At 43.6% G+C, this 27,609-nt stretch overlaps 2 protein-coding genes across 2 annotated transcripts in view; both read left to right on the forward strand.

Annotated features, from left to right (window-relative positions):
* The window catches only part of LOC116788859 (maestro heat-like repeat-containing protein family member 6), a 946,858-nt gene that overhangs the window by 55,317 nt on the left and 863,932 nt on the right, over positions 1–27,609 (forward strand). The gene's annotated exons all lie outside the window — the stretch shown is intronic.
* DDHD1 (DDHD domain containing 1) overlaps positions 1–27,609 on the forward strand; it is a 67,655-nt gene that overhangs the window by 31,321 nt on the left and 8,725 nt on the right. The window contains exons 5-8 of the mRNA XM_032692052.1: positions 10,470–10,576; positions 10,888–10,994; positions 22,963–23,225; positions 24,649–24,724. Of these exons, the coding sequence (XP_032547943.1) occupies positions 10,470–10,576; positions 10,888–10,994; positions 22,963–23,225; positions 24,649–24,724 (553 nt within the window). The remainder of the gene's footprint in view (positions 1–10,469; positions 10,577–10,887; positions 10,995–22,962; positions 23,226–24,648; positions 24,725–27,609) is intronic.

A 27,609-nucleotide genomic window follows, 5' to 3' on the forward strand; every position in this document is an offset into this window, starting at 1 on the left:
GACGGGGCTTGGAGCAACCTGATCTGGTGGAAGGTGTCCCTGCCCATGGCAGGGGGTTGAAACAGGGTGATCTTTAAGGTCCCTTCCAACCCAAACCATTCTGTGATTCTCTGTACCTGAAAGGATGTTTGAATATTAGAAGAAATTGTAAATTGTGGTGACAGCATTGTGGGGGACAAGGTGGCATTGAGGAATCCTTCGTTAGCTGAAAGAAGAGGCTGAAAAAGTGTTAATTACAGATCTGTATTGCACAGATGGTTCAGTCGTGTGCCCCAAATAGTTCCACGTTCCATCAAAGTTGACAGAAACACTGACAGACCCAGTGACTCCTGTGGAAGTGTGTGTAGAGCTGGGACTGTTTCATGGTAGGAGCTTTGTGAAGCTCCCTTTGAATCCAGGAGGGAATGTAGGTCAGTGCTCATGTGCTCTGTGGTGTGTGCCATCGTGTCAGCAGGCTCTCCTGCTCCTGCAGCTCGTGCTGCCACTCCAGTGTCCTCTGGTGCGGCAGAGTAAACTTTCTGATGTCACTTCTGTGTCATTTGTCATCTCAAAGCAACAACCTGCTGCTCCCCACTCCCCTTGTTCTGCCACTTCGCTGCTCTGTTAGTCATGTTATTGAAGAGCAAGCAATCCAAACCAGAGAGAAAACATTCCACAGCCCCTGATTAAAAGTTAGTCGTGTAATAATAAAAGTTCAGTTTTTGTAGGATGCAATTACACTGGGAATGAAAATACCCTAAATATAAGTTGCTGCTTTAACAGCGACGAGAAATAAAACTTCCACCTTGGAATCATTAAGTTTTTCTGCTTTATCTTTTTCCTTGCCCCATTTTCCATAGATACAGGGGTTATATGGATGGATTAACTTCAGCTCAGGCTGCAGTGCAGAGATGTTCATTCCATAAGTCCTGCTTTAATTGGCAGCCCAGTATATGAAATGCTTTCTCAAAAAGGGAGACAAGATTTTATGTGCCTCAGTAAATCTCTCTCATACCCTCAAGAAATATCAGACAGTATTGCATAGCCTTTTAAAATGCTAATTATTGGCATAAATTGTGCATTCTCTACAAAGTGTGCAAATTAGAACATCATTTTAGATTGAAGTCTCTCTTTTCTTTTTTTTTCTTTTTTTTTTTTTTTTGTGAATAGCTTAAAACTTACCAGTGAAGAACATCCCATATGTTCTGAGAAGAAATTTTAGAGGAAATGTCTGCCAAGCTCTCACAAGCCATACTAACACTTTCTGTTAGCACCTTCATCCCTGATATCTGTGTGCTGTTTGGTTTTGTTGGGGGTTTTTTTACGTTCTTTTACATTAGGGACATCAATCAAATGCGTCCTTTTGAAAAATAAGATGAATACAGAGAAACATTTTTTGACCGTTCACACTTTAAAGTGGAAACTAAGGAGAAGAGATGTCAGTGGGGTTTTTTTGCTTTTTAAAGGCACATTCTTTAGCAGGAAATTTGTAGTTGCAGGCATGTTAAATCTGTGACTGAAGCCACAGGTCTGTTCTTCAGTGTCACTTCTCTTTTGTTCCCTTATCAGTGGCTGGGTACCACCAGCACATGTAGAAGGTCCTGTCAGAGCTCAGCATTGTCTGGAGCTGTGTTCAGCTTTGGAGGACTTGAATCTTACTTGGGATATAAAATCACAGAATCCCTGAATGGTTTGGGTTGGAAGGAACCTTAAAGATCATCCAGTTCCAACCCTCTACCTTGGGTAGGGACACCTTCCACTATCCCATCCCAGGTTGCTCCAACCTGACCTTGAACACTTCCAGGGATCCAGAGGCAGCCACAGCTTCTCTGGGCAACCTGTGCCAGGGCCTCCCCACCCTTCCAACCAGCAATTCCTTTCCAATATCCTATCTAACCCTGCCCTCTGGCAGTGGGAAGCCATTCCCCTTGTCCATTCCCTCCATCCCTTCTCCAAAATCCCTCTCCATCTCTTTTGGAGTCCCTTTAAGTACTGGATGGTCCATGTGGTGCTCGGGTGAATCAATCACCATGACACCCTGCTTTTTTTTGGAAATGGTGCTTGGAGGGACTCTGGGATTTCCAAAAGGGAATACTTGTTCAAGTGCCTTTCATTTCTACCATCCACAAAAAAATCTCTTGTCCATTTTATCTTTGCATTGTACATTTACTGTTGTTTCTTTTGGGCTTCATTCTGCTCTGGGATGAAACTTCTGTGTTTATTCCAAACTGTGTGAGCACAACAGTTCATACACAGCACAAGAATGTGGCCTCACCTGAACAAGTAGCTGTAAAAGAAATAAAAAGAAAGTGCAAAAATACACTTTATAACCCAGGCATGGAACACTCTGTAACCCAGGCCAGTGAGAGACACCCACCCAGAGCTCATTTGACAGGTTCTGTCCTCAGGTTACCGCCTTGAGAAGAACCTGGTGCAGCTCACATGATGCTTCTGCATCATTAAGCAGATCCTGTTGGTTACAGAGGTGAAAACAGAACTCTTGTCCAGGGTAATTTAAAATTGTCTGCGCTAATTTCATTAAGGAATGGAGCTCAATCTCCTCATTAATGTGGTCGGGTGCTGTGGTTGCAGAGTATCCTGGAAGTAGGTAAATGGAAAAGGTGGACTTTTATCGATGGTTGGGTGAACAGTTCTGGGGTAGATGTGACATAATTTTGTTTCTTCACCGTGTAGTTAAACACATTTATTATCTAAATGTAGCACAGCAGCTGGTGCAACAAGCTGCTCCTGTCAGCACCAATATTAACTGGGAACTCATCTGGGAAGAGACAGTCCCTCTTCCAGGCTAGAACAGTGATTCAGCTGCCCCAGCATGAACAGAATAATGTGCTGTGAGCTGCTTTGGTAGCCTAGAGATGGTTATTTATGGAGAAGATAGTATATTCTGTATTTCTCTGTAACATAAACCAAGATATTATGGCATAATGTACTTAGTTGGAGGGGGTTTTATTTGCCATCAGGTGCAGAATTCTGGAATTACCAGGTTTATGATAGAGTAGATGTTAGATTTAAAATAAATAATTTTGGCATATCTTTTTATTTTACTATATGCACTTTCATGTCATTATTTGTAATACATTTTTCACTGAAACCTCACCTCTGATTTTGTTGAACTTGTGCTTCTAGATTGGGGGGGGGAGATGTTGTTACACATGTTGAATGTAATTTGGAATTACAGAATGGTTTAGATTGGAATGGACCTTAAAGTTCACCTAATTCCAGCCCTGTGCGGTGGACAGGGACACTTTCCACTATCCCAGGTTGCTCCAAGCCCTGTCCAACCTGGCCTGGAACACTTCCAGGGATGGGGCAGCCACAGCTTCTCTGGGCAACCTGTACCAGGGCCTCCCCACCCTCACAAGGAAGAATTCCTTCCCAATATCCCATTTTTCCCTGCCCACTGTCAGTTTGAATCCACTTCACCTTGTCCTGTCACTCCAAGCCCTTGGAGTCTCTCTCCATCTTTCCTGTAGGCCCCTTTTTTAGGTACTGGAAGACCACAATTAGGTCATCCCAAAGCCTTTTCTTCTCCAGGCTGAACAATCCCAATTCTCTCAGCCTTTCCTCGTAGCAGAACTGCTCCATCCCTTTAATCAACTTGGTGGCCTCTTCTGGGCATTTAAGAAGTGTTTACTGTCCATGTTTCCAACCTCCTTAACAAAATCCTGTTGTTTTACCTGGCTTAGGTAAAGGTCAGACCTTTTACCTGACTTGGGTAGAGCTCAGACATTTAGGCTGACTCTGAATTTCATCATTTCCTGTGCTCGAGGGATGAATGAAGTAACTCTTCTGTGTTTTTCCATAATTGCTGTAATGTTGTGTCACTTCTGGGCTGTTCTCACCCTAAAATTGGTCTCTGTCTGCTTCTGTCTGGATCTCCTCTTTGGATTCAAAAATTCCATTTGTCTGTGATGCTGTTTGTAGCACCAAAAAAATGCTGCCTGCGTAAGCAACACCATCTTGGTGTAATCACCAATTATGTTTTTATTGCAAGTCCCATTAGAAAACATTTTAATTGTGGATTATCATTATGATAATTACCTCAGAATAGCTATTTTGGTACATTTCCATTACTGTGCAGGTCCTTTCAGAGCCTCTCAGAGGTCTTTCAGTGCACTGATATATGCTGCTGGAATCTTAAATGAAGATTTCCTGTAATTTTTTTTTTCTATAATTTTCAGCTTTTCAAATACTTGGTAGTTTTATGTTCCATTTAAGTGCTTGCATTGCATTAAATACGTATCACATGCTTGTTTTTCGTCCTTCGGTGCTGGTATTAATTCTGAATTAATTATCCAAAAAATTGGCTTACAGGTTTCAACTTGAGCTTGTCTTGCAAGAGAAGTTCAGCCCAAGAGGTAAAAGGTGATAGTTAGGGCATGAAATACGTCTGTAACAACTTGTTTTGTGTATATTTATTCTCTAACACATGGCTGCATGTTGGACACAAGCTTTAACAGCCTGCTTAGGACTTGGGGTGTCTCCCCAGGTCTGTTCTCATTCCCACCCTCACCCCACCCCTTGTTTCTCCCTGATGCTGCCCTTTGCCTGCCCACACCAGCACAACTCTGTGCTACCATTGTGAAGCGGGTCACTGCAATGGGTCCAAAAATGTGGAACTCCACCTGGAAGATGGGAGCGAGTGGGAAATGCCAGCGGGGACAGGGAATGCCTACTCTGCCTTATGCCAAAGGCAGCATCTCCCTGCAGGGCAAGCTTTCCTGCCCTTTGGAAAGCAGTGCTTGGAGGGAGGCACTGGAAGCACCTGGATCTCCCAGGCTTGTCTCAGGATCGTGTGCTCAACCAACTAAGCAACTTGAGTTCCTTTGATCATGCAAAATCCTGTTACTCTTCAAAAGGATGAAGTGTGAGTCACGCTGGTGCTTACTTTGTTTGCATCCTAGAATTTCCATCTTTCCTCTGAAGTAAAATGAGTCTGTGTGTGTCAGAGCAGTGTTTTTCATGAGTCTGCTCTGAGAGCAGCTGAATCCCTGAAGAACAGTGGCAGAACATGACTTGTGTCTTGCAGTTGCTCTTTGAAATCTGACTTGAGTTGGCATTTCTGCAGTGCAACTCAGATTTGGAAAACAGACGCCCTTTCATTTCCTCTGGCTGGAGCAGATCTCAATTTTTATTACTCATGCCGGCTACTCTCACTTCAACTTACCAAATTTAGCTCAAGCCAGCCCTGAGTTTCCTCAATAACTCGTGGTATTATTTCCTCAAAGAGGGGATGAGGGCTTCCCCTCCATTTGAGGGAACTCCAGGGTGGTGAAAACAGTTGGGGAATAATTTAGAACATGATTTACCAGTGGTGTGACCAAAATCCAGGAATAGATCCACATGGTTTTACAAGAAGTAATGAGAGTTTAGGGCTTTTTTTCTGAGAACATCCCATTGCCCTGTCTCCTAGAATTAGGGTGACAGGATAAGAGGTAATGACTTTAAACTGACAAGGGCAGGTTTAGATGAGATATTAGGAAGAAATTCCTCACTGTAATGGGGATGGTGAGGCACTGGAACTGAGGAACAGGTTGCCCAGAGCAGCTGTGGCTGCCCCATCCCTGGAAGTGTTCCAGGCCAGGTTGGATGGGGCTTGGAGCAACCTGGGATAGTGGAAGGTGTCCCTGCCCATGGCAGGGGGTGGAACAAGATGATTTTTAAGGTCCCTTCCAACCCAACCCATTCTGGGATTCTATGAAATCAGGAGTTCAGAGTAAGAGGTTGGCTGCTGTGCTGCTTTTTAAATAAAAGACCATTCCCTTTTTCTTGGCTATGGATCATCTGACGGAAGAGTGTCTACAAAGATATCTTGGGAATAAATGAGTAACTTCTTCAAACCTTCAGGCATTTTACTCTGTTACCAGCTATCAACACCATTTTATGAAATTTGTGAACTAACATGGTTTGTAACTCTCCAGTTTTTCAATGTAGAATTTGTGAATGCCACACGAGTGAAACCAGTAGCATGAGATTAAAAAACCCACGGCAATAATCCTAAATATGTTAACATATCCCTGGAATGTACTCACTTAAGCAAGGATGAATACCTGTGAAAATAGGGATTTGTTATTTATTATTTTAATCAGAGAAAGGCAGCCAAGCACATTTTATTTATGGTGAATCCTAAAGCATCTATTTTCAGGCCATTACTTCTCGCCTGGAAAATAGCAATATGTCAAAATTCTTTCTAAGGTATGTGTTGCATCTGCGCCTGAGTGACTTTTTTCTTTAAAAAAATCATAAATTATAGTTATTTCTGTGTGTTTCAATGTACAGATTTAAACAATTGTTGCTCTGAGGTCTGTATTTCAGTGTCCATTTGTATTGGAAAGGAGTGGAATTCTCTGCCTGTTTAGATGAGGATTTGTTACTTCACTTGGTGTTAATTTAGCAGGGGAGTAGAGGGATTTGCCATCTAATAAAATAGCACAAAATATTTATTTTTGAAAACCAGAAGAAGAAAAAAAGTTATAAAAACAACTTTTATAGCAGAATAGATAAGCAAGTGTAGAGCAGATCTGTGTGCTGGGGGTTTGCATGTGAGTGTAGCCACATTGCCTGGAAATTAAACCACAGTTTTCTTTAGAATTTTATCAAACTGTTGATCAGAATCAGTGGGGGATGGGATGTGGTGTGGTGCCACTGGCTGTAAATGGGATGTGTTGCCCTGGGAATTGTTCCTGTGAGCAGGAGATTGATGTGACATTACCACTGTAAAATAATGAAAGAGAGGATAACTGCACCTCTGACAGTGTTTGTTTGGGAACATTGGACTGGATTGGCTCTGAAACTGTAGTGGAAAGCATAAAAATTAAATGTTTTAGTAGCTACAGAGTTTGTAATCAAACAAACTTGAGTCAGTGGTGTGTGGTATTACCCAGTGTGTCCGATGGGAGGGCCCTGCTCAAAACACCAGGAAATGGAATTGCTGCTTCATTTGATGTCAGTTGGTTGAAACAAAGCTTTTGTGCACTTCTACCAGACTGGATTTTGCAAGGCATAAGGAAGAGCCACACAGAGTTGGCTTTTGGTTTTCTCATGGACCAAGTGCTTGTAAGTGTTTGGCTGTGGTCATTCAGGCAGAAGAGAAGGCTCTGGGGAGACCTTGGAGCCCCTTCCAGCACCTAAAGAGGCTCCAAGAGAGCTGGAGAGGGACTTGGGACAAGGACCTGGACTGACAGGACAAGGGAGAATGGCTTCCCACTGCCAGAGGGCAGGGATAGGTGGGATATTGGGAAGGGATTCTTGGTTGTGAGGGTGATGAGGCCCTGGCACAGGTTGCCCAGAGAAGCTGTGGCTACCCCTGGATCCCTGGAAGTGTTCCAGGCCAGGTTGGCAGGGCTTGGAGCAATGTGGTCTAGTGGAAGGTGTCCCTGCCCATGGCAGGGCATGGAACTGGATGATCTTTAAGGTTCCTTCCAACCCAAGCCATCCTGGTATTCTGTAAGTTTGAGACTATTCTCCCAAAGGCTGGATCATGCCCAGACAACCTCTCCCAACGTGAGGGGAAACCTCCCGATCTGAGTAAAATTAGGTTTTACATTTCACAAGATTTTGGATGACACAAAGCTGGCACAGCTTTTAGGAGCACAAACTTGAAGCTTTTCCCAAAAGCTTTGGCAGAATAGCAAGGCTGCACTATTTTCTCCAAATCCCTGTATTTGGCTTTAAAAAGAAGACTTCTAGTTAAAAAAAAAATCCCCTGTGTCAGTTTGTCTGTGAGTAGCTTTAATAAGACTTGGACCCTTTCAAACAGAAGGAAGCCCTGTAGCTGTTGGTTGAATTCGAAGATGGAGATGTCTAAGAGTTATTCCTCCATAACATTTCCAGCTGCCACTGATATGTAAATAGTTTGGATGGCTTTTTCCTGTGCTGTTAGGACCAGGTTATTTACCCTTTCCTTCAGTTGAAGTAATTATTTCTGTGTAGAATTCTGTGCTTTATTCATACAGTATTTTTATGCTTTCACTGCTTTTAAGTCAAGCAGCTTTAGTTTGCTGCTTGGCTAATTTCCTGCTAAATTTAACTGGTTCTGAACTCAGGGTGTCGTGGTTTAACCCCAACCTGGATCTAAGCAGTACAAAACCACTTGCTCACTCTCCTCCCCCCCACAGTGGGATGGGGAGCAGAGTTGGAAAAAGGTAAAACCTTTTAATAATTATTAATGATTTAATAATTATTAAAATAATGAAATAATTATTAATTATTTAATAATTGTTATTATTTTGAAGAAGAAATAATAATAATAATAGGGGAACAAAAACCCTGTTGGAATAACTCTGGGTCAACTGTCCTGGCCTTGTTCCCCCCCAGCTTCTTGTGCAGCTCCTCGCTGGCAGAGCATGAGACACTGAAAAGTCCTTGACTCAGGGTAAGCACAGCCAAAACAACCAAAATATCAGTGTGTTATCAACACTGTGCTCATCCTAGATCCAAAACACAGCACTGTACCAGCTACCAGGAGGAAAATTAACTCTATCCTTCCATCACTCAGAGAAACTTAAGCTGACTTGGCAATACTAAGGAATTGTTGGCATTTCCAAAGAATAGGTGTGTTTCTCTTTTTGGTTACTCAGGGAACTCCAGGAATGTTAATGTATTCACTGAATTTTTATCTTCTTGATAATCTAGAATTTTCCTGGGCTGAAGTTGGGCTCTCACATAAGTGTCCTCAGAGGCCTATTGTGGGGGGGGGTGGCAGGGAGGGCTCAGATCAGCTCAGGCCTTAAATCAACCCTGATTTAAGCAGATCCTCTTGCTGATTTTTTTCCCTCCTTATGATGGAGAGGACTTTCTGCTTTATTTAAACCTTTGCCATCTCGCTGGATGAGAATCCAGGAGATTAGGAGTGCAATCACACCAGGCCTTAAAAATAGAGATTCTGAGCAGTTGTATTTCTTGACTGTTTGGTCAGGCCATCAGTAACTGCTTTGGAAGAAAGGATGTAAAGGATGCTACTTCCCCCTTCCCCCCTTTTTTCTCCCCTTCCCCCCTTTTTTCTCCCCTTCCCCCCTTTTTTCTCCCCTTCCCCCCTTTTTTCTCCCCTTCCCCCCTTTTTTCTCCCCTTCCCCCCTTTTTTCTCCCCTTCCCCCCTTTTTTCTCCCCTTCCCCCCTTTTCTCTCCCCTTCCCCCCTTTTCTCTCCCCTTCCCCCCTTTTCTCTCCCCTTCCCCCCTTTTTTTCCCTTTCCTCCATTTTTATCCCCTCCTCCTTCTTTTTTTCCCCTTCTCCTTTTCCCTCTTCCCCCTTCTCTTTCCCCTTCCTTCTTTTTCCCTTCCTTCATCAGAAAGTGTCAGTTACAAAAAAGTGTCTTCACTGCCTTCTTCAAAAATGTGGTACATTATTGGTCTGCTTTTTTAGTAGTATAACAGGCTTTTCTTTTTCCTGGAAAAAAATATGATAAAGAAGAAGAAATAATTGTCTTTGTAGAAAATGTTTATTTCAAGGCGGTAATTTTCATACACCCTTCTGGCTCATCCTCCTCCTTTTCAAGGGGGCTGGAAACCCAGCACTGCTGCCCCATGGTTTTATTTAGTCTGTTGTGCTCATCCTCAAAAATGCTTATACCATTGGGAGCCAAAATTCGTGTCAAGGAGATAAAGGAAAATATAACACTTTCAGTTTGGTGGCAGAATGATTTTGATAGAATGCATGGATATTTAATATCTTGGTTTTCGTTTTGTGCTGATGGATCTTTCACACAACACAAGTAAAGTCACGTTTTTACAAGAATATAACATACTATTATTCCCCTCTTCCCTCAAACAGCAGAAAGGGTCAGATATGGTTTGGGATTTAGGTATTTTAATTTTTTCTCATGCCTTGAGAAAGGTGCATCAATGTTCATGTTCAGATAGGCTGTAGAAATGAAAAGTCTTTCCAAAGCCTCTCCATCTACCACTGCAAGTTAAAACACTAGTAAGAGACCTTATTTCTCACCCTCTGAGCTCTAAAGCCTTGCAATTCAGTATGTAAAATTAAAATAAGATTCTCACATTCCAAGCCATGTTTTTAATAGTTTTCTTTGTGTTTAAAGGCACTGAACAGTCTTCCTTACATACTGGTTAAATGGTTGATTTCAGTGGGTTCTAGATTTCGAGGCAGTGGTGAAATTCTTAATTTTCTATTTTCTGATTTTCTAATTCTTTTCTGATTTTCTAATTCTTATTTTCTGATTTTTAATTTTCACGTTCTACCCCAAACCTACCAGGATTGAGAGGTACCTTTAAATTGAATTTAGGTGGCTTATGCTAAACCCATAGTCTGATAAATTTAAACTCTTTTGAGCATGTAATATACAGAATTTTTCATTCTGTGAGAGTTTAAGAAGTACTTCAGGGAATCACATACATAGTAGGGATTGACAAGTAGCACTGCAGGAAATGTGTTGTTGCTGGATGCATTGGTTTATTTGCTAAAAACACCACCAGCAATCTTTACAGGAACATGTTCCTTTCTGTTTTTATAGGATGCGAGATACTGCCAGAAAAGTGGAAGAAAAGTATTTTTCCAACCTTGCAACACATGTAGAATTCCTCCCAGTGGAATGGAGATCAAAACTGACCCTCGATGGAGGTACTTTGCTTGATTCTCTTGCTGTTGCCGGTAGCTGCAGTCTGCAAAATCCTCCTCAGAATTTTCAGCCTTTGTTCTCTGCCTGTGGCTTGCTTGGATTTTTCTTTGGTTTTGTTTGCACATCCCATCCCTGGGAGTGTTCCAGGCCAGGTTTGGAGCAACCTGCTCTAGCGGAAGGTGTCCGGGCTCGTGGCAGGGAGATGGAACCAAATGGGCTTTAAGGTCCCTCCCAACCCAAACCAACCTGTGATTCTATTTTATCGTTCTCCTGTATGTAAGTTAAGTCTCCTTTTTTTTTTTTTTTTTCCCAGACACTGTGGACTCCATTACTCCGGATAAAGTCCGAGGTTTGCGGGATATGCTGAACAGCAGTGCCATGGATATCATGTACTACACGAGTCCTCTGTACAGAGATGAAGTAAGTGTGTAAAGCCTGGCTTTATGTAAGTTTTACTAGAGCAGGGCTTGGAGGCTGGGCTTGGGAATGTCAGCACAGTTTCCTTCTGAGAAACCCTGATGTGAAGGATGTTAACACTTTGTAGGAACATAATGGTCACCCACAGTAGTCAAATACAGTTTCAAAAGTGGTGGGAGTAGAGAAGCCAGAAAAGGGCGCAGTGTAATTTATTTAGAGCAGAAATGTGTGTCTAAAACGGTTCTGTACCAACAGCTTGGAAATAGAAAGGATTCCCACTGTGTTTTCAATAATTTCTGCGTATTTAGAGCAGTGGGAGTCCACAGAGCTGAGATTCTTCTTACCCCTCACAAAATCCTTGGACATTTGTCATTTCCTTTTTGTGAGATGGGATGGCAGCAATTACTCAGTTTATTAGGGGACTGTTTATTTTTTATTTATCCAGTTTATTCTGGATGCTCCCATCTTACCTTGCCACATCTCTGTAGGAACGTGTGTGCTCTAGTCTGTGCAACTGTAAAGTGACCCTGTGAATCAGAGGGGAAAAGCCTCAAATAAATGATAGTAGCCTTTAATAATGATAACCCTTGAATAAATGATAATAAAATATAATAAATAAATAAATGAAGTAGCCTGTAAAACATGCACAGTGCATCACCCCAGTAGCATCCCTCGTGTATCACACTTACTGGAAAACCCCTGTGGGGCTGTTTTAGGATTAATTTCTGTAGGAATTGTAGTTTTTTTCTGTATTGGCTGCATTATATATGGACTAGTTAATCTTTTGACAATCTTGGTGCCCTGAGCATGGTTAGACTGGGGCAGGGTGAGATTTCAAAGCTTACAAGGTGTTTTGATGCTACTTTTCAGTAAAATTAGGTGTGTTTAAGTCCTTTAGACTGTCAATTTTAAAACTGAAAGCTGTGCCTCTCTTCCTGCTCAGTAATGCAGAGTTCATTGATCAGAGTTCTCCCCTGGGTCTCAGGTTTCTCTGCCTGTTGTGTAACTGAGGCCAACATGAACTATTGTGGCAAGTGACGAAAATTTCCCTGGCAGCTTTAAAACAGATATTTTTAAACTGCATTAGAGGCTTGGCATGTCTGTGGACATCTTATAGGAAACGGATTAGTGAGTGAAGTTCAGGTGTGCTGACCAGCAATGCATGAAAAACTTAATTCATTGCTCAGTAGAACTGTAGTTTTACAGGTTTATCACCTCCCTTGGGTGTGAGAATTGACAAATAAAATGAGTGTGCTGTGACCGTGCTTAGATCTGGTTATGGAATACTAAGTTGTGTTTTTCATCAAATCAAGTGAATTTTCTTGAAGTGTTTGCAACAACATACCGAAGTTACTCTTCCTTATCCCATTTTTTTTTCTCGGACCTAACTTTGCAGAGTTTAACACAATAGTATCAAATGGAGCATTCTTCTGGAAAATGCTGGGGGGGTTTCCCATCTTCAGTGTGGAGTCGTTTTGTGGCACTTTGCTCTGAGTGCTCATTCCAGCTCAGAAATGAGCCTTGTCTTCAAGTGTTCACATGGTCACACGTTGCTCAGAATTAATGTACCTGCTCAGCACTTCGTTACACTCACACAATTCTTTGTGTACCATGGGCACTTCTGGTGCTTTCCATCCAGAAATCCTGAAAGTATCTCAAAAGGAGTTTATTTAACTTCACTTTGCCTCTGTGAAATAAATTGAGCAATGTGGTGAGCTCAGCCTAGAGAAGGGTGAAGCTGCTGTTCACCTCATGGCACTCAACAGTCATCAGATCCCAGAGTGGTTTGGGTTGGAAAGGACCTTAAATATCATCCAGTTCCACCCCCTGCCATGGGCAGGGACATCTTCCACTAGACCAGATTGCTCCAAGTCCCATCCAACCTGGCCTTGAACACTTCCAGGGATCCAGGGGCAACCACAGCTTCTCTGGGCAACCTGTGCCAGGGTATCACCACCCTCACACACAACAATTCCTTCCCAATATCCCATCTATCCCTGCCCTCTGTCAGTGGGAAACCATTCCCCCTTGTCCTGCCACTCCAGGCCCTTGTCCAAAGTCCCTCTCAAACTCTCTTAAGAGCCTCTTTAGGCCCTGGAAGGGGCTCTCAGCTCTCCCTGGAGCCTTCCCTTCTCCAGGCTGAACACCCCCAGCTCTCCCAGCCTGGCTCCAGAGCAGAGGGGCTCCAGCCCTTGGAGCATCTCCATGGCCTTCTCTGGACTTGCTCCAGCAGCTCCACATCCCTGTGATGTTGGGGGCCCCATGGACACGATGCTCCAGGTGGGGTCTATGGGATCCTGGCAGAGGGAGAATCCTTCCCCTGACCCTGCTTCCCACGCTGCTGGGGAGGCAGCCCAGGACACGTTTGGCTTTTGGGGCTGCCAGCACACATTGCGCAATACTTGGATACAACTTTCCTTTCTCCTTTCAAGAATTTTCCCCACATCGAGAAGTACCAGAAGTGCTTCTTTAAAGCTTCTTAGCACTCTTCAGACAGCTCCTTAAGGGATTTGCAGGTGGGCAGTGTGAGAGGCAGCCACTCTCTCCTTTCAGGGGGAAGAGTCCTCGTTCATATCGTTTTCACACGGGACAGCAAAGAGCTGTCCCAGAGGCACTGGATGGCTCAGCTGAGCCTCCCAGGAGTGTGGTGGGTTGACCCCCTCTCTGATTTCAAGTATTGTTTCTTCTCCAGCGCGCTAGGAGAGTATCCAAAAGGTTCCTCTGACTCCTGACACGCGATGTGATACCAGACAGGCATTAATAATTCAGCACAGCCCTATGAACACCTCAGACAGTCTGGTCTCAGACTGCAGCCAACAGATTCAGCCGTGGTGGTTTTGTGTGGCTGCAAGTTGTGCTGTTCAGGTCCTCACCCATACCAAATCCCTTTTTAAACATAATCAGATAATAAGGAAAAGCAATAAATTGATGTTTTGCTGCAGACTTACCTATTTCTAAATGAACAGTCATTTCACATTCTACTTCTGACCTTGCTGGTGCCATCTGTGGTAACCTAATCTTGGGGTTTGGTGTCTTCAGTGGGCGACTTTGTTTCACATCTGTGTCACTGTAGCTTCATATTTCTTTAATAATAAATGGCTGTAACAGAGATTAAAAAGACTAATTGATGCACAGTAAATTCAGTGTTGTCACCTTCATTATAGTCTAAATGCTTTTTTTTACTGATCTTCACTGTACTCACTTGCAGGCTAATTGTAATTCTGCAAATTATTGATATATGTCATGGCAGAAAATGCCTGTAGTACAGGATAAATATTATTTACATCAGTCATCCCAAAATCTGTAAAGATTTGGTACAAATACTGTAGTAGCCTCAGATCAGTAGGAGATGTTTTTGGATTACTTCCTTCTCAGCTGAAGAGCAGGGAAACTTCATTGTCCACCTTAGAATCATGGAATAGTTTGGATTGGAAGGGACCTTAAACACCATCTTGTTGCACTCTCTGCCATGGGCAGAGACACCTTCCACTAGACCAGGTTGCTCAGAGTCCTGACCTTGAAATGGCTTCATGGTTTACCATTAAACACATATTAAAAAGGAAAATTAATGACCCTACTCTTGAAATTTAGGGCACGTGTTGACTTCTAGTAGAACTTTCATCCCTCTTGCGTATGAGGTTTTGCAATGGGAATATCCTTTCTTTGTGTATCCCTTTCAGCAACTAAAGGGAACTGTTTTAGGAGTGTTTGAAAACAAGATGTGGAGCAGGAAATTTTAAACTGAGACTATTTAACACTGACTTTGCTTATTTTGTTGAACCTAATAATGAAGATGCTGCTTGGCAGCACTTCCATGGCTTGCTTAATTAATTGGATTGTCCTTGAATGAATTCTCAGCTTTATGAAGTGATAGGTTAATGACTCTGCCTGAACCTAAACTTAGACTTGAACACAGTGACTTGTTAGAAATGGGTTAGACTCAGCTTTTCAGCAGCAAGAGCTGTCCTGAGAGAGAGACTTGGGTCTGGACAGACCCACAGATCCTTTTTTTGTTCCATCACTAGAATACACGGCCTTTCCCATCTGTTCCCACAGCTCCCGCTCATTCTGGCCTCTCATCTGTTGTTGTGACAATCCCCTGGCATCCTTCAGTGATGCTATCAGGGAGTGTGACAACTGTTGTATCCTGAGGGTCAGCAGCCTCACCAGCTCTGCCTCATGTGTTGGCAGGTTCTCCTGGTTCACGTGGAGCAAAAGCTCCTTGTCTTCGCTTTCACGGTCCTTTACAGTCCATCCTTGAGCTGCAGCTCTTCTGTTGGCTTTGAAGGGCCCTCTTCTCCCCCCAGTTTCAAATTGCTGAATTTCAAATGAGTTTGCACTTTCTCCTGAAGTTCTCTTGACATTTGGAAAGGGCTGCTTGCAAAACTAACTGTTCCTCGGATCTCCTTGAAATTCCTTTCCCACAAAGGTACAAAAACACAGTCATGCTGTTCAAGCTGGAGGGGGTGCAGAGGTCACGTTTCCTGCACTCCCTTTTCGTAGGTAACTGTCTGTTATTTTATTTCTCTTAGGGTTCAAACTGTTCATGGGGGAAGACTGTCCAGTGGGTGAGGGTCCTGTGGAGATGGCATGGAGAAAGGAACTCTGAGAGTTAGAGCAAAGGGATGGTCAGAGCTGAGAGCAGTCTCAGGAGGGGACAATCCACGTAGCCCAAGAGGAGAGGAAGTGTTTTTGTTGGATTTGACAGATCAAAAAGGTTTGGACTGGAGTGCATTGTCCAAGATTTGGCAGCAAGTGCCAGGGGAGGCTCAGGTTGGATATTAGGAAAAACTCCTTCACTGAAAGGGTGGTTAAGCAGTGGAACAGGCTGCCCAGGGAAGTGGTGGAGTCACCATCCCTTGAAATGTTCAACAAACAAGTAGATGTGGCACTTCACGATATGGTTTAGTGGTCATGATGGTGGTGATGGGTCAGAGGCTGGGCTTGACGATCCTGGAGCTGTTTTTCCAACCTTAATGGTTGTGTGAATGAGGATTTGAGCAAGAGCAGCCTCAAGCTCTGTGTTACTGCTGTGCCCAGGTGCCATCAGGGGTTTTGTACTCCTTGTTTTCTTGAAAAAACTCATTTCCTCCATATTGAGGGGAAAGCATCATTTTCTGCAGTGGTAATTTTGGCACACACTGAAAAGCCCCTTTGACCCCTGTGATCTGCCCACTAGAAGGGACCAGGGGATAGAGTTCTTCCTCCTGCCTGCATCTCCTTGGTGTGGGTCCAGGAGGAGTTTGTCCACTACACACACAGCCCACTTCTTTCTGCTTTGAAAGAACAGACGTGCTACTCATGCTTATTTGTGCTGGTGTCTCACAGGGCTGCTTTGCCTCAGAGGAGAACGAGCAGCTGTTTGAGATGCTGGTGCCAGGGATTTAGAGGTTTGGATTTTTCCAGCTCAGCACAGGATGCTGTTAATGTTCTGCACAAAACTGAGCCAGACAGCAGCTCTGGATGTCTCACTCCCCATCATGATCCAGCAGTTCAGACTTGCCCAATACCCAGGAGGTGATTAGAGGCATGATCCTGCTGCCCTCATTGTCAGCCTTCCCACAAATCCTTCTGAAATGACAGTGATGTGTTTTATTTGACTCAGACTCCCATCTTGTCCGTATAAAGCACATGCCTGTACCACCAGGATTCCTGAGTGGATGGAATGGGCTATTATCTTTGGATTCCCTGGAAGCTATATGCCAAGCAGGCACGTCATCATGGCTGAGCTTCGCAAACGAAGATTTGGGAAGGCTTTATCCACATTTGTTACAGGCACGTTGGTGACTTATGAGGCCAATACGTGACAGACATATCCGGTTGCAAAAGGCACAACAGAGAGACTCCTTAGATGGTGTATTCCGCAAGACACGGTTCTTCCTGCGTTGCCTTTTCTCCTCGAGAGTGATCCTGCGTGTGTTCTCAAAGGCTTCCGCAGCGTTATGGATGGTGTGTCTCCAGGCCTCCCGATTTGAGGCCAGAGTGGACCAATTATGGTGATCAATAAGGCCAAGGCTGAGATGTTGTTTCAGGGAGTCCTTGAATCTTTTCTTCGGGGCTCCTCTCTTGCGGCAGCCAGTGGCAAGTTCACCATAGAGCAAGATCTTAGGGAGGCGGTGGTCCTTCATCCTGGAGACGTGCCCTGCCCATCGCAGCTGTGTTCTCATCAGCATGGCCTCTACACTTGTGACTGCTGCTTGCTCAAGAACAGATGTATTGGTCACAAAATCTGACCAGTGGATGTTTAAGATTGTACGGAGGCAGCGCTGATGGAAGCGTTCTAGGAGACGCAGGTGGTGGCGGTAGATGACCCATGATTCGGAACCATACAAGAGAGTAGACAACACTATGGCTTTGTAAACACTGATCTTTGTGCTTTTCTTCAAGTGTTTATTACGCCATACTCTTTTGTGGAGTTTTCCGAAAGCACTGTATGCCTTTGCCAACCTGTTGTCTATCTCTCCGTCGATCTTACCATCTGAGGAGATGAGGCTACCTAGGTAATTAAACTGTTGGACTGATTTGAGCTCTGATTTGCCAATGGTGATATGGGGATGATGGAAGACTTCCTGAGGTGCAGGTTGATGGAGAACTTCTGTCTTCTTTAGGCTGACTTCCAGCCCAAAGAGCTCAGCAGCATCTGCAAAGCAGGATGTTAAACGTTGCAGAGCTGCTTCTGTGTGGGCAACAAGGGCGGCGTCATCAGCATATATGCCAAGCAGGCACGTAACTGGAAAGTAAAGGGCATTTTTGGCCTGATCAAGTCCAGCATCCTGGTCCTTGGTTGACAGTCTCTTTTTTGGCTTTACCTTGAATTGGTGTCACAGAATGAATGTGCAGAAAGACCATTCCTGTCTCTGCCTTTAATTTGGTTTGTGAAGAGCACACAGTGTTTAACCTCAGTTTGTCTGAATATAAGCTGATGACTTCTGAGCAACTTGATCCTGTGGGCTTAAGTTTCCTGCATGGAAGATTTATTGGCAAAACTTCAGCTGCTAAATGGAGCTTCAGGCGAATAGTAACCATAGAATGGTTTGGGTTGGAAGGAACCTGAAATATCATCCAGTTCCAGCCCCCTGCCATGGGCAGGGAAACCTTCCACTAGACCAGGTTGCTCCAGGCCCCTCCAACCTGGCCTCAAACACTTCCAGGGATCCAGGGGCAGCCACAGCTTCTCTGGGCAACCTGTGCCAGGGCCTCCCCACCCTCACAGCCAACAATTCCTTCCCAATATCCCATCTAAACCTGCCCTCTGGTAGTGGGAAGCCATTCCCCCTTGTCCTGCCACTCCAGGCCCTTGTCCAAAGTTCCTCTCAAACTCTCTTAAGAGCCCCTCTAGGCACTAGAAGGATTTTCTCTGGGTATCTGTGAGTATTTAATGTTACACCTGCAAGACTTGTAGCATTTTAATCCTGCACTGAACTTTAGTACTGAAGCAGCTGGACTGCAAAAGGTACTTCACAGATTTTTCCCTAAAAATCAGAACAGGGAGGAAGGACTTTCCTGGGAAAGAGAACAGGAACAGTAGAAGATTTTCTCTACCTTTCCTTGAAATATTTCAGTGTTTGATGCTAAACTAACACTGAGGTAGGAAGGCCAACTGGGAGGATGGGATTTGATACAACTCTTTCTGGGAGAAATAGGAAGTGTTCCCTTTGTTACAGTGTTTGATCTGTTCAGTAACAGACAGGTAAACATGCTGCATTTCCCTGGTCCTTCTGGAAGAGCTGAGGGTAACAGAGCAAAGCAGGCAGAAAATCAGCAGTCAGAGCAGCTGCACAGGGATCAGGGGAGCAGCTGACTGGGAAAAACATCGGCTGCTGCCTCATTTATTCTGCTGTGAGATATTTGAGCTTGTTTGGTCTGTGGGAGAAGCCTTGGGAGGTGGTTATATGGGTTGAGAATATGGGAAACTCAGTTTGTGGGGAAAGCCCTGTGAAGACCTTGGATGGAGAAACAGCTCTGTGAGTGTTCAGTCCCACTGGTCCCCAAAACGAGGTGGGAACTGGGAGGGAGGAGGAGAGATGGAAAAGGAGAGAGGGGTCTGGTCATGTTGCATCCCACTATTCCTTTTCCTTTTTTTTTTTTTGTAGATGATTCCTGTTTTCCTGTTTTCAGGCAGAACCAGCAGGTGCTTCCTCTAAGCACACGATAGATCCTGTGGATCAGCAGGCAATGAGGCTTGGGTTGTTTCCCAAAGGGAAACCAGTGGGAAAAGGGCTCCTTTAATCAGGAATTCCTTGATGTAGGTGCAGTGAGAGCAGGAGAAGCATTCAACAAGCTCAGGGTGAGGCACCCATTACTTATAACCTGACCATGAGGTGCAGCCACGGAGCAGCCACTTGGGTGTCATGGGTTTGGGAGGATGAGTTGTTATTTTTTTGTCATTTGGGAGTTTTTTTATTTAATAGTGTTTAATTAAGACTCCCACAGACCCTTCAGAGGGAGCAAAAAGACAAGAGTGCATAAAAAAAAAAAATCAGCTCTTAAAAAATCGGTTTTATTACAGTGATGCCATTTAGGAGAGCAAATTTGATAGACAGCTATATTTTTTCATGTTTTAATTCCAATGAAAAAAATCACTGATTTTAGGAAATGCAAAGCCACTTGTTTTTAAAAGGTGTTTTTATATAGGGTGTTAGGATATATATCAAGCTGTAACTGCAAAAGAGATTAGAAAGCGTTTCATGTTGCAGTTGCTGGACTGTTCAAACAAACTTTCCTTTTACAAATTAGAATATTTTATGCTAAGAAAGCAAATCAGGACTAAATCATAGAATGGAATGATAGAATGGCTTGGGTTGGAAGAGACATTAAACATCATCTAGTTCCAACCACCAATAAATATTACCTTATCTTCATATATTACTTAACCAAACAGTTTTTTAGCTGGGACTTTAAATGAATATGCTTTTTCTTTTAATTTCTTTTTTTTTTTTCTTACTACGCATCAAAAAGGTTCAGTTTCTAATCTTAGTGCTGGCACAGAACTTCTGGCAGGACACCAACATCCATAAGTGCTCACTGCAAGTAGAGGACTTCTGGTTTGGCAGAGCAGCAAAACCAGACCATTCACAGTACCTGGAAATCTGGAGGATTTCCTGCTTCCACTCCACAGTTAAGTTTGGTAACCAGGAATTTGGAGTTTAGGAATAATCTCCATCAGATGATTCAGTTGAATCCAGTGCTTGGACTCTGCTCTGCAAACTTCCAAGTATGCAACTATTTGGAAATCCATGCACAGTTTCTTAGTTGATGTCCATGTTTTTGCCTATCTTCCCAGTAACAGCATATATTTAAGGAGCAGGACGGTGAAAAAGAGGATTGGACTCAGTGTCCAACCAGGATTTTCCAAGAATATTCTGTTTTATGCCTCCAGATTGCAACAAAAAAAGGTGTTTGTAATGGAAATACCATGGAGTCAGAAGATTTTTTTTACCCGCTCTGTGCCTGGGGGGGAGATGACACAATGTCATTCTTCCTGGAAGTTGTCTGCTTTTCCAGGGAAATAGACTGTGCAGGAATTGGCTACAGGAGAGCAGGGTACAGGGCTGTTGAGCAAGTTGCTGTTGAGGTCCCTGGTGGCAGGATGATGGATGTTGGGTACTTTGGAGGGTGTCCCAGCAGCCACCCATGGAAAGTGCTGGAGTTCTGTGTCCAGCTCTGTGGTCTCCAACGTGAGGAGAACATGGAGCTGCTGCAGCAAGTCCAGAGGAGGTCACGGAGATGCTCCAAGGGCTGGAGCCCCTCTGCTCTGGAGCCAGGCTGGGAGAGCTGGGGGTATTCAACCTGGAGAAGAGAAGGCTCTGGGGAGACCTGAGAGCCCTAAAGGGGCTCCAGGAGAGCTGGAGAGGGACTGGGGACAAGGGACGGAGGGACAGGACACAGGGAATGGCTTCCCACTGCCAGAGGGATATTGTGAAGGTATTGTTGGCTGTGAGGGTGATGAGGCCCTGGCACAGGTTGCCCAGAGAAGCTGTGGCTGCCCCTGGATCCCTGGAAGTGTTCAAGGCCAGGTTGGATGGGGCTTGGAGCAACCTGGTCTAGTGGAAGGTGTTCCCTGCCCATGGCAGGGGGTGGAACAAGATGGTCTTTAAGGTCCCTTCCAACCCAAACCATTCTATGTTTCTGTATCAGTGTTTCCTCATTTCACTGAGCTCCTGGCGGGAATCCCAAACCACTTTGATTTCAACTGATCCCTGCTATTTTGTTCTGGGTTTTAATCAAAACCTTTTTAAATTGAGAAACTATCAGCCAGCCAAAGCTAGTCCTGATTGATATTTTCAGCTCCAACTCTTGCTGAAAGCTCTGTTTATTCATGTGTGAAAGTGGTACCCACAGTCTGTATAGACCCAAATGCAAGAAGAGGCAGCACTACAGTCAAAAATACTTGAAAATAGGTGTTCTGATACTCCTTTCTCCAAGCTGTTGCAAGGCTTTGTTAATCATTTCACAGCGCTTCAGGCATCAGGTTTGTTGTGTGGATCCTCACTCAGTAAAATGTGTATCAAACACTGACAGTCCTGCTGCTATTCATATTTATATTCAGTAATGACTCAGGCTCTTGAAAAATCGTGTTGAAATTACATGTTCTATAGCTTTAATTTCCCGTTGCTAACAAGGGAATGATTTGCAATTTCTTGTTTGTCCTCCTCTGTGCCATAGCCTGGAAGCATTGCTTGGTTTCCATGCTGAGTTTCACAGCGTGGAAAATGCAAAGCTGCATTTTTTTTTTTTGTATTGGCCAGTTCCCAAATCTCCTGTCTCTCAACATTTCTCTTTAAAATAGTTGTGTGAATCTGAACCTCTTTATCCTATAGCGTAGGATTCCAAGCAGATAAGCTTCTCAGAGACTCATAGGACCAATATATATTTATTGCTGTAGTACTATGGATTAGTCTGTGATGTTTAAAAACCATGTTGTGTTGCTTTTTTTTTTTTTCCCCAAAAAAAACTCTCCTAGAAATCCTGTAACTAGAAGAGTATTTTTCTTGGCACTGTTTGTATAAAGGTTTCAAATCCTGTCTCTGCCTTGTCTCATTTGTGCTTTTTCTCCTCCTGTATTATCCCTTTACCTGAGATGAGGCTTTTTATTCTTTAGCAGCATCCTTTCCTTCAGATTCCTTTGGGAGAATTCACAATAAGTGCAGGTGTAGGAGGGGGAAGGAGGACACAAAAAACTCCATCTCCTTGCAGCCAGACAGGGGAATGAAAGGCTTGATGACTTCAAGATCCAAAAGCAATTAGAGGATTTTTTTTCTCCCAGAACCCATTCAGGCTCTCACTGTAGTATCTGAGCACTTCCATTTTCATGGATTTCTCTTCCCAGTGCCCTGCAATGAGGTAGGAATGCTGTTGCTCACTTTCATAAATGGAGAAGTGGGTCTGACTTGTTTAGGGTGATGCCAGGATTGTGCCAGAGATATGAGTTGATTCCAGGTCATGTGTAGCTCAGGCTCCTTCCATCCTCCTTAAGTTGAAAAAGGAGCTGAACCTCTGACATGGGAGAAACGTTCAGTGCTGTGAAAAAGTGGAGAAAATGAGGGAGAATCAAGCCAGAAGGGAAATACCACTGTGTTAAAAGTCACTGCTGTGCTGGTGAAAACCATGTCCCTTTTTTCACCTCAGAGGATGCTGTGAAGTACTTTAAGCACAACTGTCATTTATTGATAAAGTGTTTAGTTCAATTCAGTGCCTTGGGCCGTGTGGTGTAGCAGTTCTGGGGTCACTACATGTCCTGTGTGGTGGTTGGTGCTGGCTCTGGAGGAGGGAGATGAACCACTGGAGTCAGTGACAATCAGCCAAGCTGTTGCTGCCGGCCTTGAGCCTGTGCTCATCTTCCCAGCCAAAGTGCACAGACCTCCGTGCTCATCCTAGGAAAGGGTCAGTGTAGGATGTGAACATTCCTGAACACCAACAGGAGTAATCAAATGTTGATGTTTAACTGTCTTTCCTCACTCTCTTGAAACAGCTGGTGAAGGGGCTGCAGCAGGAGCTGAACCGGCTGTACACGCTCTTCTGCTCCCGGAATCCGGAGTTTGAGGAGAAAGGAGGGAAAGTCTCCATTGTGTCCCACTCACTGGGCTGTGTCATCACCTACGACATCATGACTGGCTGGAATCCAGTCAGGCTTTATGAACAGTTGCTGCAGAAGGAAGAGGAGGAGCTGGAAGACCGTTGGATGAGCTATGAGGAGCAGCGTTTACTTGAGGAACTTTACCTAACTAAACAACGGTAATGCAGCCACTTCCAGTTGTTAAAGGAGAAAACCACAGCCCTAGATAACGCCCTTGGAGTGTTTCCAGAACCCTCCATGGCTGTTATCTTTTGTGGGTGATGTTCTTATGCTGGGGCTGGGTGGTAGATGCTAAACACAGGACTGGGCAGGCCCTGCTGGAGGAGCTCTGAATCCACACAGACTCATGGAATGGTTTGGGATTGCAAGGGACCTTAAAGATATCCATTTCTACCCCCTGCCATGGGCAGGGACACCTTCCACTAGACCAGGTTGCTCCAACCCCTGTCCAGCCTGGTCTTGGACACTTCCAAGGATGGGGATATCAAGGTGTTACGAGACACCCATTAGATAGAGAATCTAATAACATTAACTTGAGCTTCAGTCTTTCAAGTGGGACATGATAAATCATGAATCATAGTTTTTTGGTTCCTTCCTGGAACCTGTCTTAGTATTGGTGGTACTTTGGAAGCATTAATACAGCAACAGATCTCCTGCTGTGCTTGCAATCAGGATGGGATGTATGTCATAAGGCAGTGGTACAGGGCGTCTCTATCAGCTGCAAGGCTGGATAAAGTTTAATATTTCTGAGAGAAGGGAAGTTAAGAAACCTAATGAGAAGGGAAGTTAAGAAACCTAATGAAGTGTTCTAGTGGTAGAATGACCCTTCAGGCATATCCCTGGCATATGATAAGGGAAAAATGACCGTGCTCCAGCTCCTTAGTCATCCTCTGAAATGCTTCTGGTTGGATCCACAGTACTCCCGAGTATCATTTGACACTGGCACTTCTGTATAGAAAGAGTGACTCTCTGTTTCATGAGCCATTTTAATTCAGTTCAGTCTGAAATGATGGAAAACAGACTGTAACTTCTGGAATTCTACTGGGAGTGAGGACAGTTTTGCCTATCCATATGTGAGCTTTATATTGTAGCTGCTTTTTTAATTTGGGATAACTAGAAAAATGGATGAACAACCATTTTTAATGATAGCTGAAAGGGTGGGACACAGTCCTCCAGAGTGTTCCACTGCAATACAGAACTCCATAATGCTCAAGCCATGGAGTTTCCCATGGCTTTGGTGTTGTTTGGTTTTTTTAAGCAAAGTAAAGCAGGTGATTTGGCTGCAAAATCACCAAGGAAACAGGAGGTGAGTCACCTACTCCTGAGGAAGGAGGGTGGGCAGATGCCTTGGGGGGGTGAACAAGGGAGCTGTCACGTGTTGATTGATTCCTTCTGTGTTCAGAGGAACAGGATTTGACATACATTGATTCTTAATCAGTTGAGCTGCTCCAAGAAATACTGACACCATCACTCTCTCTTCCCAGCAGACAAAACTGTTGGACCCCACAGGAATGCCTGTTTGGATCAGAGAGGTTAAAGCTACATTTTTTATTGGATCTCAGAAAGATCTCTATTTTCTAGGTTGAGAGAGATAGAAGAGAGGTTACATGGGTTAAAGGCATCCACCATAGCAAAACCACCTGTCTTAAAATTTAAGGTATGTATGTCTGAGAGGTTTTTCCTGAATGTCCTACTTGCTGCAAAAATACTGCAATGAGTCATTCTGCTTACTTTTTTTTTTCCCCATGTGCCTAGACATGGTTTTGGTAGAATAATTGGAATGTGTTGGATGAAGTGTGTGTATGTGTGTGTAAACATGGTACTTTATTAATATCCTACTATTTGTTACAAATATATATTTGTAATAAATTTAGAGCAACCTGGTCTAGTGGAAGGTGTCCCTGCCCACGGCAGGGGGTTGGAACAAGATGGGCTTTAAGGTCCCTTCCAACCCAACCCATTCTATGATTCTAGTATATGTGTTCATGTGTAATTATATGTAAACATATCTCTAAATATATAGATAATAAATACATGTAATATGTGAACTTGTATATAGATTGTTACTGTATTACACACACACATACAACTCTATGGGAAGGTAAAAGCCATTTGGGAAATTACATCAATCATGTATCTTAAACAAATTCACTTCTACTAAGTTGAATAATCCATTTTCCTTGGGGACTACTACTAACATGTCACATCTCTGAGCAAATCTGATTGAATTTCCTCCAGCAGTGGATTTTCCTTCCAAATTATTCTGGTCTGACAGTCAGCACACTTCTAGTCTCATGAAACAGATTGCTTGCTAATCAGCTGTACAAATTGCTAGAATTCCTTATCGCTGGGAAAAGGCATTTTCCGGTTTCTGGGTGGGATGTGTGACACTTTCTAGTTGCTCAACTCAATCCTGAAATATTAAACCATAAAAATGTGACATGATAGATGAGAATAAAAGAGATTATTGTTTCTTAACTTGCCATTTTTCTTTCCTTCTGAGTTCAGAAGGGTTCCTGGAAGCCAAGGTCAATCTTGAACCATAAAAAAGAGGAAACGAACCATAATTCATTTTGTCACATCCTTCTCCTTTTCATCACTGCTTGAAAGCGTGTGTCAGGCTGTTATCTCCACCATCAAGGAAGCTGGAGTCAGGCTGATACTCCCCCAGCTCTGTGAAAGATTAATCTTCACTCAGTTGTGTTTAAACTGAAGGTTTTTTGAACAGTTGCTTTTTTGAGATGGAGCAGGAAAGGAGGGAGAAAGAAAGAGGGAAGAAAAGAGGACATTATCTATCTAAATAGATCAGATAGATAATTTTCAGGTAATTTTTCCAATGCAGTACATCCTTTTTCTTACCCTTGCTGACAGGAGGATGTTTTGTTCTGTGAAGCTTTACACAAGCTTTACACAGAGCTCCAGAAAGGGAAAGGCTTTCCATGGAAGTGAAATAGGATTGCTCATCAGCAAGGCAGTCCAGCTTACAGAGGGTGACTGGCTTGTTGAAAGAGAACAAACTGCTTTGTAGGTACCAACCACCTCCCCTTGGCTCTTCATGGCAGAGCAGAGCTCTGGTTTGATCAGGAGCTGCTGTTCCCCACAAAAAATGCTTAATCCACTAATTATTTGGTCTGTGCAACGCAGGAGACTGGAGTCTTCGATCACTGATCTCCTTAGGTTCTATTACTCCATGGAATGGGCATGTGGAGCCGTACTGGCTCTTTTATGGAGTGAAACAAATTAAACTTCCTAGGATGAGACAGTCACTGGTCCTGTATGAAGAAGAGTTAAGCTTTGCTTGATGTTGAGTGAGCACAAAGGTAGCTTTTGGCAAGACAAATGCAAGAATAAATACAGCAGCTTACTTTGTATTTAATACTAGAGGAAACTGTCTGGGTGTTTTACTGACCCTTTGGAGAGGAGAAAAACCTACAAAACATAAAGATATGGAGTTCAGTACTATATTGGACAAGCCACCAGAATGGGAACTTGAGGGTGAGGTATCTGTCTCTTTTCCTCTCTCTTCCTCTCCTTCTCCTCAGGTGGGATTATCTGCTAAACCAATAGGAGCTGTGTGAGTTAAAAGCAAAGCCAACACCTATTGTAAATAAATAAAAGGACAGTCTTCTCCTCACCAGATACATCAGAGGAACTGGAGTTAAAGGCTAAAGAGGCTGAAGAACATGGAAACATGGGGAATGGTGTGATAGCCTTTATGACTCTGTGGTGTATGAAAATAACAGTGTTGTAGGGTGATTTTCAGTCCGTCGGGAAGAGGAGGACAGGATGTACCTCAGTGGCTCCTTAGTTCTGAGGTGGGAATTCATTTCAATCTGGGCTTGCAATGTGCTGTCCCAAAGGGCTTCAGGGTTCCTGAGCACTTCTCGTTCACCCAAGGTTACAGAAACTCTTCTGGAAGAAGCTCCAGCTTGTACTTCACGTTCATTTGCCCCCCCCCCCCATGTACCAATGCACAAAAGGGCTGTGCTGCCTCACTCCTGTTGACTCATTCAGCTTTTTTTTTTAAATTTCATTATGAAAATACTGCAGTCTTAAGTTGAATGGATGACCATTTGGCTCAGCTTCTGCTTAAAATACAAATAAATTCATTAAGTGTTCTCTTTATGAATCATAACCAGGAGAAAAGTACTGCACTGAAAGGTCATGTTCATAAACGTCTCCTCTGTTGCTGAACATTTACAGGAACAGATGTGAAATGCCCCACTCCTGCTTCTAAAGAAACACCAAAATTAATACATGTTTGCTATAAAGATTTTAGTCCTTTCTATAAAGATTTTAGTCTTCTGTTTCCAGTAGGTGTCATCACACAGCAGCCTTATTTTCAGCCACGTTCCAACAGCACTGACAGTCTAATGGCTGCAATTTAAAGGACTTTGTTTTTAAAATCATAGAATAATAGAATTGTTAAGGTTGGAAAAGACCTGTTCCCCACTAAACCACGACCCCAAGTGCCACATCCACACGGCTCCTAAGTCCCTCCAGGGATGGTGACTCCACCACTGCCCTGGGCAGCCTGTTCCA

The sequence above is a fragment of the Chiroxiphia lanceolata genome, chromosome 6 (genome assembly GCF_009829145.1).
Source record: "Chiroxiphia lanceolata isolate bChiLan1 chromosome 6, bChiLan1.pri, whole genome shotgun sequence".
Lineage (NCBI taxonomy): Eukaryota > Metazoa > Chordata > Aves > Passeriformes > Pipridae > Chiroxiphia > Chiroxiphia lanceolata.